Source organism: Mixophyes fleayi, chromosome 7 (genome assembly GCF_038048845.1).
Source record: "Mixophyes fleayi isolate aMixFle1 chromosome 7, aMixFle1.hap1, whole genome shotgun sequence".
In the NCBI taxonomy this organism is placed as follows: Eukaryota; Metazoa; Chordata; class Amphibia; order Anura; family Limnodynastidae; genus Mixophyes; species Mixophyes fleayi.
Genome location: NC_134408.1, coordinates 107,557,403 through 107,572,760, shown reverse-complemented (window position 1 = coordinate 107,572,760; position 15,358 = coordinate 107,557,403). Strand labels below are relative to the sequence as shown.

Below are 15,358 nucleotides of genomic sequence, written 5' to 3'. Positions count from 1 at the left end.
ATACCCCGAGCGCTGCATTTGATATTTAGCCTCATCTATACAGACAAGAAGGTCGAGATAATTTTTGGTGGAACTGTTCCCCAACCAGTAAGAAAACAGCAAATATCTAAGGAGCTGTAACAGGACACTGCAAATGCCCACTAAACCTAAAATACAAGTTTTGGTATAAAACAGCTACCAATAATATTCACAAGTATATATGTCATACTTGCCAACTCTCCTCGATTGGCCTCGTCCCGTCCCCTCCCGCCCTCCAGTCTCGCCCCCTCTCCCGGAAACTTGTTTCCCGGAGTTGGCAACTATGATATATGTTGAAGGGCCCGTACATTAACAGAAGTTTAGAGGAGAGGGGGTGCAGGAATTGAATGAAACAGTTATTGGCACCCTCTCAGGCTGTCAGATGAATGCAGAAACGATCTTCTGCCCATAGTTTCAGCATTTGAAATCAACAGGCGGGTGGCAAGTGGTCAACAGGAAATTTGCTGCATGTGTGTATTGAAAACTATCTCCACAAACTATATCTAAAATATCTGCAAGTTGTGATACTTTTATATATCTAGTTATAAATATTATAAGTAGTTATTACATCTTCTGTATAACTTGTATTATAGGTTTTGTGGTTGCTAAGCTCAATACCAGGCCAAATTCAGACCTGTCAACTTTAGAACATAACAAAAGCCAAGAACCACACCAGTTTTATTATTAAAGAAGTATTCCATAAATCAGTTTTGTAGATACATTTTCTATACAGCAGTTTTATAGTTTTGCCATAGTTAATTCATGCAGCAAAGTAAATAATTATTATTAGCTAAAAAAGAAGAAAAACATTTTGGAATTGTATCATTATCAGAGGCTGTTGAGTGTAGTTGCTGAGAATAATGACACTGACAGATTTGCATTTCACAAAGCATGCAAAAAAAAACCAGTTTACTAAGGTGAGTAGTTTTCATACTGCTGAAATATGAAATAAAATATTGTATCATTCACAAACCTACACTCTAATGTCTAGAACTGATATATTCATGGTGGCTAAGTGGTTAGCACTTCTGCCTCACAGCGCTGGGGTCATGAGTTCAATTCCCGACCATGGCCTTATCTGTGTGGAGTATGTATGTTCTCCCCGTGTTTGTGTGGGTTTCCTCCGGGTGCTCCGGTTTCCTCCCACACTCCAAAAACATACTAGTAGGTTAATTGGCTGCTATCAAAATTGACCCTAGTCTCTCTCTATGTGTGTATGTTAGGGAATTTAGACTGTAAGCTCCAATGGGGCAGGGACTGATGTGAATGAGTTCTCTGTACAGCGCTGCGGAATCAGTGGTGCTATATAAATAAATGGTGATGCTGATGATGATGATATATTCAAAACGACATGAAACCTCTAAACTTCCAGGTACGTGATACTGATACTTTAGTGCTAACGTGTGGTTAGGATATCAACCTCAACTCAAATTATATATGGGATAAATATACACACTACTGTAAACTTTAATTGAATTATAAGTCACAAAGGGTTCCATGGGCAAATAAAACTACAAAGATGCAGGCCTAATGGTTATCATACAGGTCACGGAAATCCAAGGATACTTGTAATATTATTAATAATTTACAGTAGAAGGTGCATTGGTCCTTGTAATAAAGAGTTTTCAGTACTCACTGCTTATAGGCGATAACACCGGAACTCACCAATTATACAGATATTATTTAAAAGAATTTATAAATATATTAGCATCAATTGTGTATTATAAGGATACAGTGCCTGAGTCATTAAGGAGAGCAAAGCATAAAAAAGGAGTAACTTTGCATCTGGGTAAGACCATGTTGCATTGAAATTTAAAATATGGGGAGAAATTTATAGTTGGGGTAAGGCATGTCCTAGATCAATTTTAAATTTTATTGTAAAACTGAAACTATCAGGTATTTGTGCCCTAGATAAAAAAAAAGCAGCCAGTATTTAGCTTATGTGCAAAATAATAAACTAATTTGCACCCCTTGCATTGTAACATGGTTTGTCCCAGAGAACATTTACTTTTTATTTTACTTACTTTCCTTAATGACTCAGTCCCATAGACCCTAATTTAGAGTTGGACGTACACTTTTTTGTGTAATATATGCATTTGTGTACTGTGTATGCACACCAAAGAATGCATGTAGGGTTTTTCACTTCATTACATTATTATATTGTGTACAAAAGGGTAATGCGACTTTAGTATTTACTACTAACACTGCCAAGCCACATCTACCCTGTTGTTAAGCATACACACTTGTTATGGTTGGTATATTGTTTTTGAGTTGTACACATATTGAGATACGTCCGACTCAATGTATTCACGTAAGCACTCCTTTTTTGCACGTCTCTTCTGCATAAATTCAGAGCACAAATGTGTCCAACTCGAAATGAGGCCCATAGTATCAGAATATTTCCAGACTTTCCAATCAAATGTACATGTGGGCATTTCACAAAAAGCCAAAGTCTTGGGCGTAACACAGGAACATTGGCCATAAATCCTTCACATGGTCACAACCTTTTTAAGATCCTACATAAATTATCTTCTCAATGCGGTCGTTTTTATGAGACTATAAAAAAATATTCAGCTCATTGAATATGTTTGTGAATGATACAAATAATTATTTCATGCTAGACTTGCTTTATTATGTATGCAGTGAATGTGAAGATATCTTTAGAAAGATTTATGATCGATGGTTGTATTGGTAACTCTCACTGACATTATCAGAAAAAGTGTTTCGTTTTTATAGGAGCGAAAAACAAGGGGAACCAAGAATCCAATGACAGAGACATTGTTTTGTTGGCGGAATCACTAACACTGATGAGAATAAAGCATATTAACTTACTAGAAACCAATGACCTAAGTAAAGCATTTCATGCTGTCACTGGTTTCTAATTAATCGATAGGCTGTATCCTCATATTGGGTTCAGGCACAAAATGGCTGCCTTCACTGTAGGGGACAGAATAAGGTGTAATTGTTGTGTGGCATTTATTTTAGAATTTATTTTACCCTCAACAATGTCCTGGTGTTTTGTTTCAAACATTATCAAAAAAAGACAAGGGGAGAAAATAAATTGTGCCAGAAATGCCACCTAATGCCCACCACCTCTATTCATATATACCTAATTGCTGGACCATGGTTAATAATAAATAATTGCGTTCCTAAAGATAACTTCACATTTAGAATCTTGACAGGGCATGGTAATTTTAAATATTAGTGCTCTGTGCTGTCCAACCATATATTTATACAAGTTCTCCTGTACAGTCTGGTAACTGAAATCACTGGGTTACTTGACAAGGTCACGTATATCTGTAGAATATCAATAAAGTGATAGAAAAATAAGGGTGACACATGTAAGCAAATATAGCACGAGTGGTTCCATGATCAATGTATTATGTCCTTAGAATTCTAACATGTCAACAGTGATGTCAACAGAAGTTTTCTTCAAAATTTTGTAATAGCTATTATATTACTGATCACAGTAGAAGTCTTCTGGATACAAAGAAGCTTTCATTGATATGATTTATATAATGTAGTGATATACTGTAGCATTTGTTGTTTATATCCAGAAATTATCCTCCCTTCACCAACTGTGGATAATAAGAGAGCACACAGACGGTCACAAATACAGACACACACAAATGGTAGCGCTCTGGAATAGGTATCAGATTTATAACGCTGAATGAGTGTCATCTCCTAGTCATATAGCTGAGACCTCTGCTTCAACGTTATTAAACTGTTAACAGCATCTATACCCATTGGAGTATGTGCAGGGGCTGGCTGGCAAATTTCAGCTTGTGGTTGCGAGACTCCGCTCAGCAGCCTTTTAAGAACATTTTAAAGCCCAAGGTAGCCCACTATGGGAGCGGCCCAGGGGGGATTTGCCCCCCGGCCCAGTCAGCCTCTGGGTATGTGTGTACATACACACTGACTGTTATGCTAATCTCTGTTTTACCACATTTAATATAACCAGTCCCTGTCTGTAATGCTTCTGACAATGGGGAACAATTATGGAAAATGGTACAAAGGACAAAGATGGTCTTTTCCATGTTAATGTCAAATGTTTGTATTTTACTTTCTAATCTGCATGAGAAAAATGACCAGTAGAATCTAATTTACACATATATTTCCTTTGCACCAGTTTTCATAAATGTCCCCTAAAGCGCATAGCACATGCAGTACGTATATGTATAGCATAAGCGCAGAGTAAGCACAGCATACAAAGTGTGGAATAACATTGTACCTTTCATATTTAGTAGTGAAACCAACAATGTTTAGTAGCTGACATTACACAGGTCAAGCTACAATGTAATTATCACCAGTTAGCTTCATGAAATGTCGGCTTGTAAGAATGAAAGTGGGAGGTAATGAAGATGAAATAATGCTAAGTGATAATTAAGTACAGTTGGACATAGAGGAAATGACATGAAGTGAAAACAAAAACATAGAAACTGGGGGAAAAGTGATAATAACATAGTTCATGTTCCACCTATTAATATACTAGTATTATTGTGTGCAGTTTCAGCATGAAGGACACAACGTACTCCGACTACTGTTGGAAATCAAGACCATGAAGGACACAACTTTCTCTCTTGTTGAAGTCAGGGCCATCTGGTAGACCCTTCATAGATGACTTCACCTTCTGTGTTATGTGGTTCTTACCTGCCTCAGTCCTCTCTTCCTCCCAAGGGGTGGTTGAATGAGAAGGTTCTGGTGACCAGGTTCACTCTGCACACTGGCTACCCTGTTGATTGTTAACAGCATTAACATATGGAATGCACACACATGAGAAGGAAGTATGGTAGATGCTGACAAGGAAGACAACAAGTATTTGAGCACTGAGTAAGTAAACAAAGGGATCTAGTGCAAGTGTAACAACACCAGGTATCCTTAAGCACAGGAAACAACCATGAACACTTTTTCTTACCGATTCTTATTCTCAGCAAATAAGATCAATCATGGTAGGTACAGGTGTTGAAGAGGAATTATAAATATTGTTACATTCTGTCAGCTACCCATGTGGACATACTCATTTATAGGCAGATTCTTTTTGGCAGACTTTACTCTACTTCTACTGTAAGTATGAGGGAAAATTCAAGATTTCTACATTGTTTTGCAGCAAATATTTACTGCTATACTGGCTTCTCCATATATGTGTACCTTAAACGTACAAACAAATGTACATTATAGCGAACACAGATAACAATCAGGCTATAAATTAAATCATCCAGTCCTAATATCTATGCCCTGTAGAAAATAGTAAAATTAAGTACACAATCACTGTACTGCAGTTTGACCATTTTATTTTTTAGGCATTGTTTCTTGTACTCCACTTTATATGTGATGGCTAATTTACATAGCTGGATACAGATGCAGGCTGCAAAAACACAGTAACTGTCTACTAGAGTCTGCAAAAATCCAGGGGCTAGATTTACTAAACTGCGTGTTTGGAAAAGTGGAGATGTTGCCTATAGCAACCAATCAGATTCTAGCTTTCATTTATTTAGTGCAGTCTACAAATTGACAGCTAGAATCTGATTGGTTGCTATAGGCAACATCTCCACTTTTTCAAACCCGCAGTTTAGTAAATATTCCCCCAGGTTTCTAAAGGAAAGTGTATGGCAGTCTATTTCAGTGTCTAATTTATCAAGATGGAACAGCCATTACTTGTATTCCCGATTAGTTATAAATTGTCTCTTATTTGTATGCACAGACTTGAATCATGTGTCATTCTCAGGCTGTACTATTCATGCCTACAGATTATTTCATGTGTTATGCAATACCCTAAACTGATATTTTGATTGATGATGAATTAACACTTATTTTGATAAAACACAACAGCCAATACATTATTCCACAAGCAGTTCCTTGGAAGGAATCAGGAAGATTTACATTATTGAAGTTAATGTTTACATAAAGAATAAAGTAGTGACCTGACTTTAGGAAGCGCAGCAAACAAAGTCTAGTGGATACACCATACTACAGGAATGAGGCATGATCTTTACTGTGCTCTGGGTGGAATAAGATAAGGACAATGCAGAACGAATCACACTAATGTGAGATGTCATGACTGGTGACACATGATTTTTCAATGTAACAATTTGTGAATACAAAGTACTGTACAGATAAATGCATAGGTTCAGTATGCACAGAAAGGACAACATGGAATTGATGTATTTTCTACCAAGCTAAGCCTGTGTAGACGTAAGAACACTGCTGTAAGCACAGTATGCTTTTTTTTTAATAAAACAAAACACTGATTATTGTAAGAAAATATATAATTCTGAACAATGCAATCTCAGATGTCTTTAGAGCCCTAAGTATACATCAGACTTGCCAACTCTCCCGAAATATCCGGGAGACTCCCGCATTTTGCGAGAGTCTCCCGGGCTCCCGGGCGAGTGTGGCAATCCCCCGCATCTGGATAATTCTGCCCACTTCCTAGTGAAGTGGGCAGAATTAAGTCCCAAACGCCGCGATTCCCGGTGAATCGCGGCGTTTGGCCCCGCCCCCCGCTGTCAAATGACGCATTTTGCGTCATCACGTCATGGGGGCAGGTCCAAAATGACGTCACTTGGAGCCCCGCCCCCCCCCGTCACGCCCACCTCCTCTGCAGGCTCCCGGATTTCACCAACAGAAAGTTGGTAAGTATGGTATACATCCTATACTATAAACTGTATGTACAGGCATACAGCTGGCATCCACGTAACTCATTCAAATAACTGATCACTGACAACTTATTTCTTAGGGTCATGTTGAATTAAACAGTCTGCTCACTTTTTACTAAACTAACAACTTAAGAAGTGTTTCCTACTGCATTCAACAGACTGACTGTAGGATTCATTTCAATACCAGGGAATCAGTTAAACTTAGTGGGCCTGTTATAAATGCGTCTGTAATAGCTGCACTAGGGATAGTAGTGACATCTTCAGTGGTGTTTTGTTTGTCCACTCAAAACCCAATAATTGATCCTGTAGTTATTTATGTCTATTTCAGTATAGGACAGTTGTGTTTTCACTTTCAGGGTTGGAATCACATCTGTATTGTGTACTTCACTACTTGTTCATATGATAAGTGCTCCAACCACATTCACTTTTCTAATGAAACTATAACATTACATAAAACATCACAGAAAGAATATATAAAACATAGTACACTTCAGTCTGTACATGCTTTATTTCCGCTGCCTCTGACGGCTGACGCCATCTTTACAGAGGTAACGGTTTAAAAGGTTGCATTATGATGACTGACTAGCTGTAGTGAGCTCAGAAAGCTTGAGGGTGGTGTGAGGAGCCCGGGCCCTCTGTGCTGAATCGTGTTTCACCTCTGGCCCCAAGCTAGTCACAGACCCAGGTGTTAGTAGGGAGCATCACTTGCTCCAGTCGTCATTTATAATCGATACACTGGTGCAATAGCAGATATCAGATGAAAGTGAGCTGAGCCCCCCTTGTGACAAAGTTTTAGCCACATGCCTTGCATTTAAGAAAAGCAGGAACAATAGTACGTTTTCTTTATGAACTATGACATTTTCCCATATTAGTGAAAGATAAACTTTTCAAACGATGTACTATGCTAAAATAAAGTGTGACCTTAATATTATATACAGTATATTATGACATTACAGCACTTGCTGTTAGTCTACGAGTCCCCTCCAACTAATTGTTGTTGTATGTTGCCTTTAAGGGTGCAGTTTTTCTTAGAATAATCATTCAAATCTAACATTTCAGGACAGATCAGCTTAGTAATTGTAGTTTTCAGTTAGCATCCAGCTTAAACGAATTGCTTCAATATTATTGTAATTGATTTAACTTCACACTTTTTACTATGTATTTGCAAGATTTTATTTTGTTATGATATGGGAACATGAAGTGTCCTATGAAATTGCTGTATGGTGCTAAATTATCATTACTACAGGTTTTCAAATACAATTTATTGTAAAGCTTAATATAATCCTACCAGTCTTACAATAATAAATGTGTAGTATAGGCCTGAGTGCCTCATCGGCAATTATGATTAACATGACTTAAGGAACATGTTAATGTCAATGTCTGTGAAGGGGATTTTCTGTGATCATGACAGCTCAATTTGCTGGTATTCTAGAGTAATATGGTGTCAATATGGAGGACAACACATCCACAGTAAAGGCGACTACAGATACACTGCCTAATAACAACTGTGGTACAACCTTGGCAGAATTTTTTATAAAACAAAATGACTCAAGTCAAAAATAATGATATTTAATCTTGCTGGTGACTTAGTCTTGTCATCACAAATCATTCTAAAGTACTGTATGTGTATAGTGCAAAATATTTAAAATACACGACAAGGCAAAAAATGTCTGAAATAAAATAATTAGCAAACAATACCAAAATCATCCAAAATCAAAGTCATTTTCTCATCATCGGGCAGACTACTATAACTTTTGTTGATGATTTCAGATGCTCGAAGATTGTTTTTAATTAAATATTTTCTTAACCACTTCTAGTGTATTGTAGAAATACAGGAACTCTATGGTAAAAGTCCTAATAATTCAGGGGCGTATCTAGAAATGTCTGGGCCCCGTCACAAAATTGTGATGGGGCCTTCTTAGAACCATCATAGAGTCATACCCACCATGATGTCTGTCCCATCCCCAGTCAGTATCCAATAGGGCAGAGTACTAACTACATTGTAGCAATCGGGCACATTAGTCTGAGTTATAAAGAGCAGTGATAGGCAACATGAAAGAGGCGGAGGGCCTTCCAGCTTTCACGAGGCTGCACAAAGGTAGGAGAGAGAGCACAGTACACTCCTCCCGGTCCAGGTATGCTGCTTGACCTCCCTGCACTATGCAGAGAAGGTCACATAACGCAGAAGTCTGCTAAGATTGGGAGCAGCCGGCTGAGATCTAGAGTCATATTATCCTAATTTTTCATACAATATAACTACCTGGATAAATTCATTATGAAGCCATATTAAAATTGTACTTTAGGCACATTTATACTCTAGGGCAGGGCTGCTTCTGCTGCTGGGCCCGATAGCAACAATATGTACTGCTATGGTTATTTCCACCCTTGAAATAAATAAATATACCGATAAAATAAGATGTTTTGCACACTAGGGGGCAGATTTAATTAGCTCCCGGGATCAGAGCTACGCACGGCCGTGCACATAAGGTGCAATTATTATGCCGCCACATGGCAGATTGCGGTGTTGCGGTATCGGGAAGAAGGTGCGTAGCTACGATCCCGGAAACTAATTAAATATGCGACTAGGAATATAATAGATCAAGTTATATCTATGTTGTTCTTAATCTTGGTAATATATTCATTTCACAGATTACCAAACTGTGCGCACACTACTACGCAGAACACATAAGGGGACTTTTATAAACAATGTTCCACAGATAACTGTAGAAAAGCAGGCGTTAGCAATATGGCAACTAATAATAATCTGTAATTTTTCTAGTGCAGTGTAAAAAAATTTAAAGAAAAAAACCAACCCCCCCCCCCCCAAACAAAATAAAAACACAAAAAGAAACTCAGAAGCCTTGATGGACTTGTAGGTTCTTTTATGCCATCAAATTCTGTGTTTCTAAGTAAATTGCTGATTGGTAGCTTTGGGTTGCTGAACCTTTTCTGTACATTTACAAGTAGAACCGTTTTCATAAATGTCCTCAATTATAATTAAGTCACATGACAATGCCGGTGTCATTAGTTCACTAGATTACAGAAAACATCTGCCTGCAGTCTGTGCAGCAACTCTATAGATCTATGAACATTAGACAGATCAGAACCTAGGAGTATCTGGACCTTTATGTTTTTCTTAGGATATTGTGGGCTTCAGCTCACCATTTTCTGAAATTATTGTGAGATTGCAGGATTTCCAATGTAAAAAAGACAAGAATAACAACATATAAAATATAACCATAAATCGAAAAATGAGGTTATCATAGAGAAATATGGAAGCAATGTGAAACAGCTCTTACCCTCTTTGTGAATTGATAATTAAGTCTACAACAGGAAGTGGACAGAGTTTCCTCATATCCCTTTTGGAATAGAACTAGAGGAAATCATTTCTTAACATAACAACTCTCTTAACAACGTTAGGGTTTCTGTTTGTTTGTTTTTTTAAGTAAAAATAAAAAAGAATATGGGAACAATAGAATAGATATTTGGATTAATTTGCTATTCCTCTCCAGTATGACACCATGGAGTCTCATTTATAAGAACGGTAATAAAACTGTATTGTACAGCTTAATACATAATAGTGCTAGCACAGCTTGTATTATATCACCACAGACTGTTTTTGTCCTAGATTATTTGTTCTCATAAAGAAGATGCCACAGGGAGATGTTGGCTGTGCTATTTCAGGCTGGCATAGAACATTGTGTCATTACACACATCCCTGTATGCTGCCTTAGCAGTTAGAGGATTGATGTGAATAGTCTTTCAAGTTTATAAAAGATGATTAGCTGTAAAACACACACAGCATCTCTGATGAGCAATGCAGGTCAGAGGATTTAAAGTACACCTGCCATATAGTGGAGGTAATTATTTTCTGGATGCAGTTTAACAATTCACTTGGAACCAGCAACATCACTGAGTCACACAATGCCTGAGTGATGTCAATGATTACTAATAAATCGATAGACAGCATTATCACGAATATTGTATTAGCCTCCCAAAAAATGGCTGCCTCCACTGTGTGCAGACCAATATTTACTTTAAGAACACTGAGACTAGTAATTTAATTGGCTGGATTATCAGAATAAATAAATCAGCCTATACAATGTTTTCCTCAATTGTTGGTCGGCAACAAGTGCATTTTAAGAAGATGTCTGTCTTCTAAGTCACTAAACAGCATAAGTAGACATTAGTAACACTGACAATGAAAAATGACAATGGGACACCAAATATATCTTTCTAATGGTTGTGCATTAAAATACTTGATCAAATCTACAGACAATGACCACTGATCATTTTACTAACACTGCGTCTCTCAGCTTCTCCTTTGCATCAGGGGGAAAGGCATGATTGAAGTGTTGACAACCAATAAGACATTGGCATGGAATAGAACAAATAGAGTCTCCAGAATACTATTTAATTAAATGAATTTAATATTGTAATCCCAATAGCAGTATTTAAATTATAATTTCCATTAATCATCTTTGATTTAAAAAATCCCAATATTACACAATTCCTGAATGTCTCCATTACTGGAGAGGTGTGTAGGTACATATAGTGTGCAGTGACAAATTTAATAAGTTGAGTCCTCCTCTCCCATTATAAGACCCTCACATTAATTTCTGATTTTACTTTTCAGGGAGTTTTAGAGGTCACTATGTAATGACCCCTGGTAAGGAACAGGTGAGAGATGAAACAATTCTAACACACAGTCACATTGTATTGGATCACGATTCTGAACGGTAAAGGTGCAGGCTTTCTCTGAGCAGCGTCACATAGTCTCATGTTTAAGCGTAATCACCTGCCTGTTCCTTAACAGCTGATTGTCCTACTTGTACAGGACATTTAATAATGTTTGAAGTGCCTGTTCTAAAGTGAATCTGTTCGGCAGGGAGGTGCATATGGGGCTTTCAGTTGGCATGAAAGTTATTGGTGTCTTGATAAGTTTTTTATAAGGGACACTTAAATCGATGGAAGCTCTAATATTAGAACTTCAATTTTGAAAATCAGTTTCTGAGCTGTGAACCCTGAAGCTGCCTGGAAAGCAGACACTCATGTTCAATGATATTACAATAAAAACACAGATGCACAGTTCTTTATATACAGTACAACTACTACAACTAAATAAATCTTTAGGGCCTGAGTCATTAAGGAGAGCAAGGCAAAAAAAGGAGTAAATTTGATCCTTTTCAAACCATGTTACAATGCAAGGGGTGCAAATTAGTTTATTATTTTGCACATAAGTTAAATACTGGATGTTTTTTCACCCAGCACACAAATATTTGATAACTTTATTTTTGCTCTGAAATTTAAAGTAGATCTAGGACATGCCATTCCCCTAACTATAGATCTGTCCCCACATTTTAAATTTACCTCCCCCTCCAATACAACATGGTTTTGCCCAGGTGCAAAGTTACTCCTTTTTTTTGCTTTGCTCTCCTTAATGACTCAGGCCCTTAGTGTTTTACCTTTAAAATAAATCTTAGAGGTAGATTTCCTAAACCTAAACTTCTAAAAAAAGAGGTGTTGCCCATAGCAACCAGTCAAATTCTATCATGTTTAGTAAATCTACCCCATATTGTTTAATAAAACGTTATACCACTTTTACTAGAAACCCAAAAACCATGGTACTGAAAGCAAATTTCCTCAAACAGGAAGTGATTACTCAGTGAGCATGGAGGTCCCTAAATATAGCAGGAGCTATCTTACATTCAGCTACAGAGAGAACTGCACCTTTTACGTCCAGTCATAATGGGACATGTAGAGAATTATGAAGAGACAGATTGAGAGTGAGAGGGAGGAGATAGCTTCTGGTTTTGCAATCTGCCCTCTATCCTCTCTCTCCCTCCTATGTCACAATGACAAACAGGAAGCATTCATACCTAGACAGGCTGATCTCGCCATCACGCCCATGGGTGTCGTCAAGAACATTAGGTTCGCTGCAGGAGGGGGAGGGAGATGAAGCATTGAAGGAAAAGAAAAAGCAAAAAGAAAACAAAAAAACAAACAAAAAAACAGAAAATCTGCATGCAAAACTATAAAAAGTACCAAAATATGTAAAAAAAAGAACTGAACAAAAAGTACAAAACAACAGCAAATCATCTACGGTTCTTGGCATTCTACGTTAAAAGTTACAAGAGTAGGGACAAAGAGTGAGCTCGATGGGGAGAGGGAAATGCAATGCCAAAAAATGAAATTGAGGAGAAACAGGAGCTAAGGAGAATGAGCAAGAGCTTATGGTCCATGACCTGAGGATTAAAGCAGCAGTACTAGGAAAATGTGCTGTGAGACATTCCAGAATTATGTTTAATACTCAAAATAACCATATGTGGAAGTGATTTGCACCTCAAGAACAAGACTAACGGTGTTGTCATTTATAAGTTTCACCTGGATTCATTTATTAGCCATCCAAGATATGCATTATACTGTTTTTATTTCTGTGGGTAGTAAATTGCAAAATATATTAATTATATGATTATCAGCAAACTGACAATTAGAAACGAGCAGAAAGCACAAAGTACAGTTTACTTTGATTTTTCCCATACGTTTAAATAATTAGCGCTACTCCTAAAAATTGCAACAAAATGTGTATGGTACATAGATACCGCATATATAGACATAGTTTAATCAAACTTGATACAGTCATTTATGGGCAGAACTTTTTTTGTTATCTTTGGTAAGGGGTGAGGTGGGATGAAAAATTACTTGTCTTTGTTTTTTATTTACGTTTTCCTTTTTACACAATGGGAGACTTTGAAGAGACAAAGAAGACACCATTTTGGTCTCCTTTTCCCAACAATAATACTGTATAAATGGTAAATAATATAGCAGCTACTATTAAATCCAGTTGAGCATGGTTCCATTAGCTCTGCCATGCGGCTAAGGCCTGATTCAGACACCCATCATTTCCAGGTTTGCTTTACTTAATTCTCTAATGGTGTCATCTGGAGATGTCTCAGGATTTACTATGAAAAATCACCAAGAGCCTCCAGCTTGGGAACACAGCATTCACATGGTTCCGAGCACCAACATTGGACCCCCAGTCTGTCATTGATAAAGGGGGGCTGGTAATGAACATTCACATTTATAAATGTCATGCTGTGGTAAGGCACTGCCAAGCATGAAGATAGTCATAATGCAGAAAGACTTTACAGTCCTGATTGGGCCCGTGGACCCTCTTCATGTTTTCTAGATGAAGCCAATTCCATTTCCAATGCAGATCATAGGCCTCATGTAGAGATGGACACAAGTCCCTTTTTATTTGTATAAAATACACATTTCTCTACTGCGCATGATCAGGAAAAACGCGTAAGTCCTTATGTAGACTTAGATGTATCATACACTTACTACTCTCTTTGCTTAGAGAGGTAGAACAGGGGAGGAAAGGGGCGTTTCAACATAAGTTAAGTACAGTAAAGGCGTGTTCACATATTTTCTGCCAATATAGAGGTCGAGCCAGCTGCAGATACGCCCTGTTTATCTATTGTGGGTGCTCGGTCCCTGCAAAATACGTGCTAATGATGATGATCATCACCACTGACCTTGCTAATGTTTTTAATAAAGAATATAATTAAGTAAAATACCCAACATCAGGGGCAAACGCAGGATTTAGAAGGGGGGGTTTCTGCCCCCCCGAAAAAAAAACCAAAAAACGAGAGAGAGCATGCGCAGCAGCTCCATTTCAGCGAGTCTGAATTCTACAGCAGCCGCGGCGCTGTCAAGAAGCATCCGCGGGAGTGCTGTATTATACTACAATACAGCACTGCCGCGGACGCTTCTTTGACATCGCCGCGGCTGCTGTACAGTACTGTTGGTTCCCGGAGGGGAGGGGTTTCTGGAGAACCAGAAACCTCCCCTGCGTGCGCCACTGAACATGGAGCTCCCAAAAGTGCTACCAGGTCGGGTACGAAATCCTGATGGAGGAAATGCCAACACTTATCCTGCTGACATGAAAATGCCGACTGGGTAAATGCCGTTATTTCTAGTTGCCTGACACTGAGAAAATGCTGTGTGATTGATGATAGTGACAATACTGACAATTACAATGCAGACATTGAATGAGCAATGCCTGCAGATCCGGTGTCTATACAGCTGCCGGCACAAAACAGTAATAACAGTTAAAACTACCACCCCTCCCTCCCAAAAATCTAAAGAATTGTGCTTGCAGCCGGTGGAGCCAGCGGCAATACAGACACTGTAACTGCAAGCACTCGGCACACGATGGGTTAAAACCCCCAGTGGCCTACCCTCTCCCCAATCAGATTAACCCTAGTGCTGCCAGCCTTGTGCTGGTACTAGCAAAATCGAGGGGGCAAAAAGTGTGCCCCCCCCCCCCCCCCCGATTTTACTAGAACCAGCACTAGTTGTACCAGCCAGGGCTGGTGGCACTATATGGCAGGGGGAAAAAAATGCAGGCCCCCCTAGGGGTACCCAGCCCAGTGCTGAAAGCACTAGGGCTCTTTCCACACCCCTGGGCGGTGGGTATGGGGTAATAAAGTGGTTAATTAGATAAAGACACTATTTTCAGTTGGTGTACTACAGGTCCCGGCAAGCCCAGGCTGCCATTAACATACCCATGACGGCATTCCCACGCTGTCAGTGGGAAAGCCCCTAGGTTATAAATAGACCTCTTGTCTTTAATTAATTTCATTATTGCGGTACCCGTTTCTGCATACAGAAGCAAGTGT

The 15,358-nt window shown here is 38.5% G+C and overlaps 1 protein-coding gene across 28 annotated transcripts in view; it reads right to left on the bottom strand.

Moving 5' to 3' along the window:
* The window catches only part of UNC80 (unc-80 subunit of NALCN channel complex), a 157,723-nt gene that overhangs the window by 18,460 nt on the left and 123,905 nt on the right, over positions 1-15,358 (bottom strand). For 23 of the 28 annotated variants that reach the window (XM_075180285.1, XM_075180288.1, XM_075180286.1 and 20 more), the window contains 2 exons: positions 12,554-12,610; positions 4,669-4,750 (listed from right to left, as the gene is read on the bottom strand). The exons of 2 other annotated variants lie outside the window; for them this stretch is intronic. In XM_075180285.1, the coding sequence (XP_075036386.1) occupies positions 4,669-4,750; positions 12,554-12,610 (139 nt within the window). The remainder of the gene's footprint in view (positions 1-4,668; positions 4,751-12,553; positions 12,611-15,358) is intronic. 3 more of the 28 variants (XM_075180290.1, XM_075180296.1, XM_075180313.1) reach the window with 1 other exon arrangement.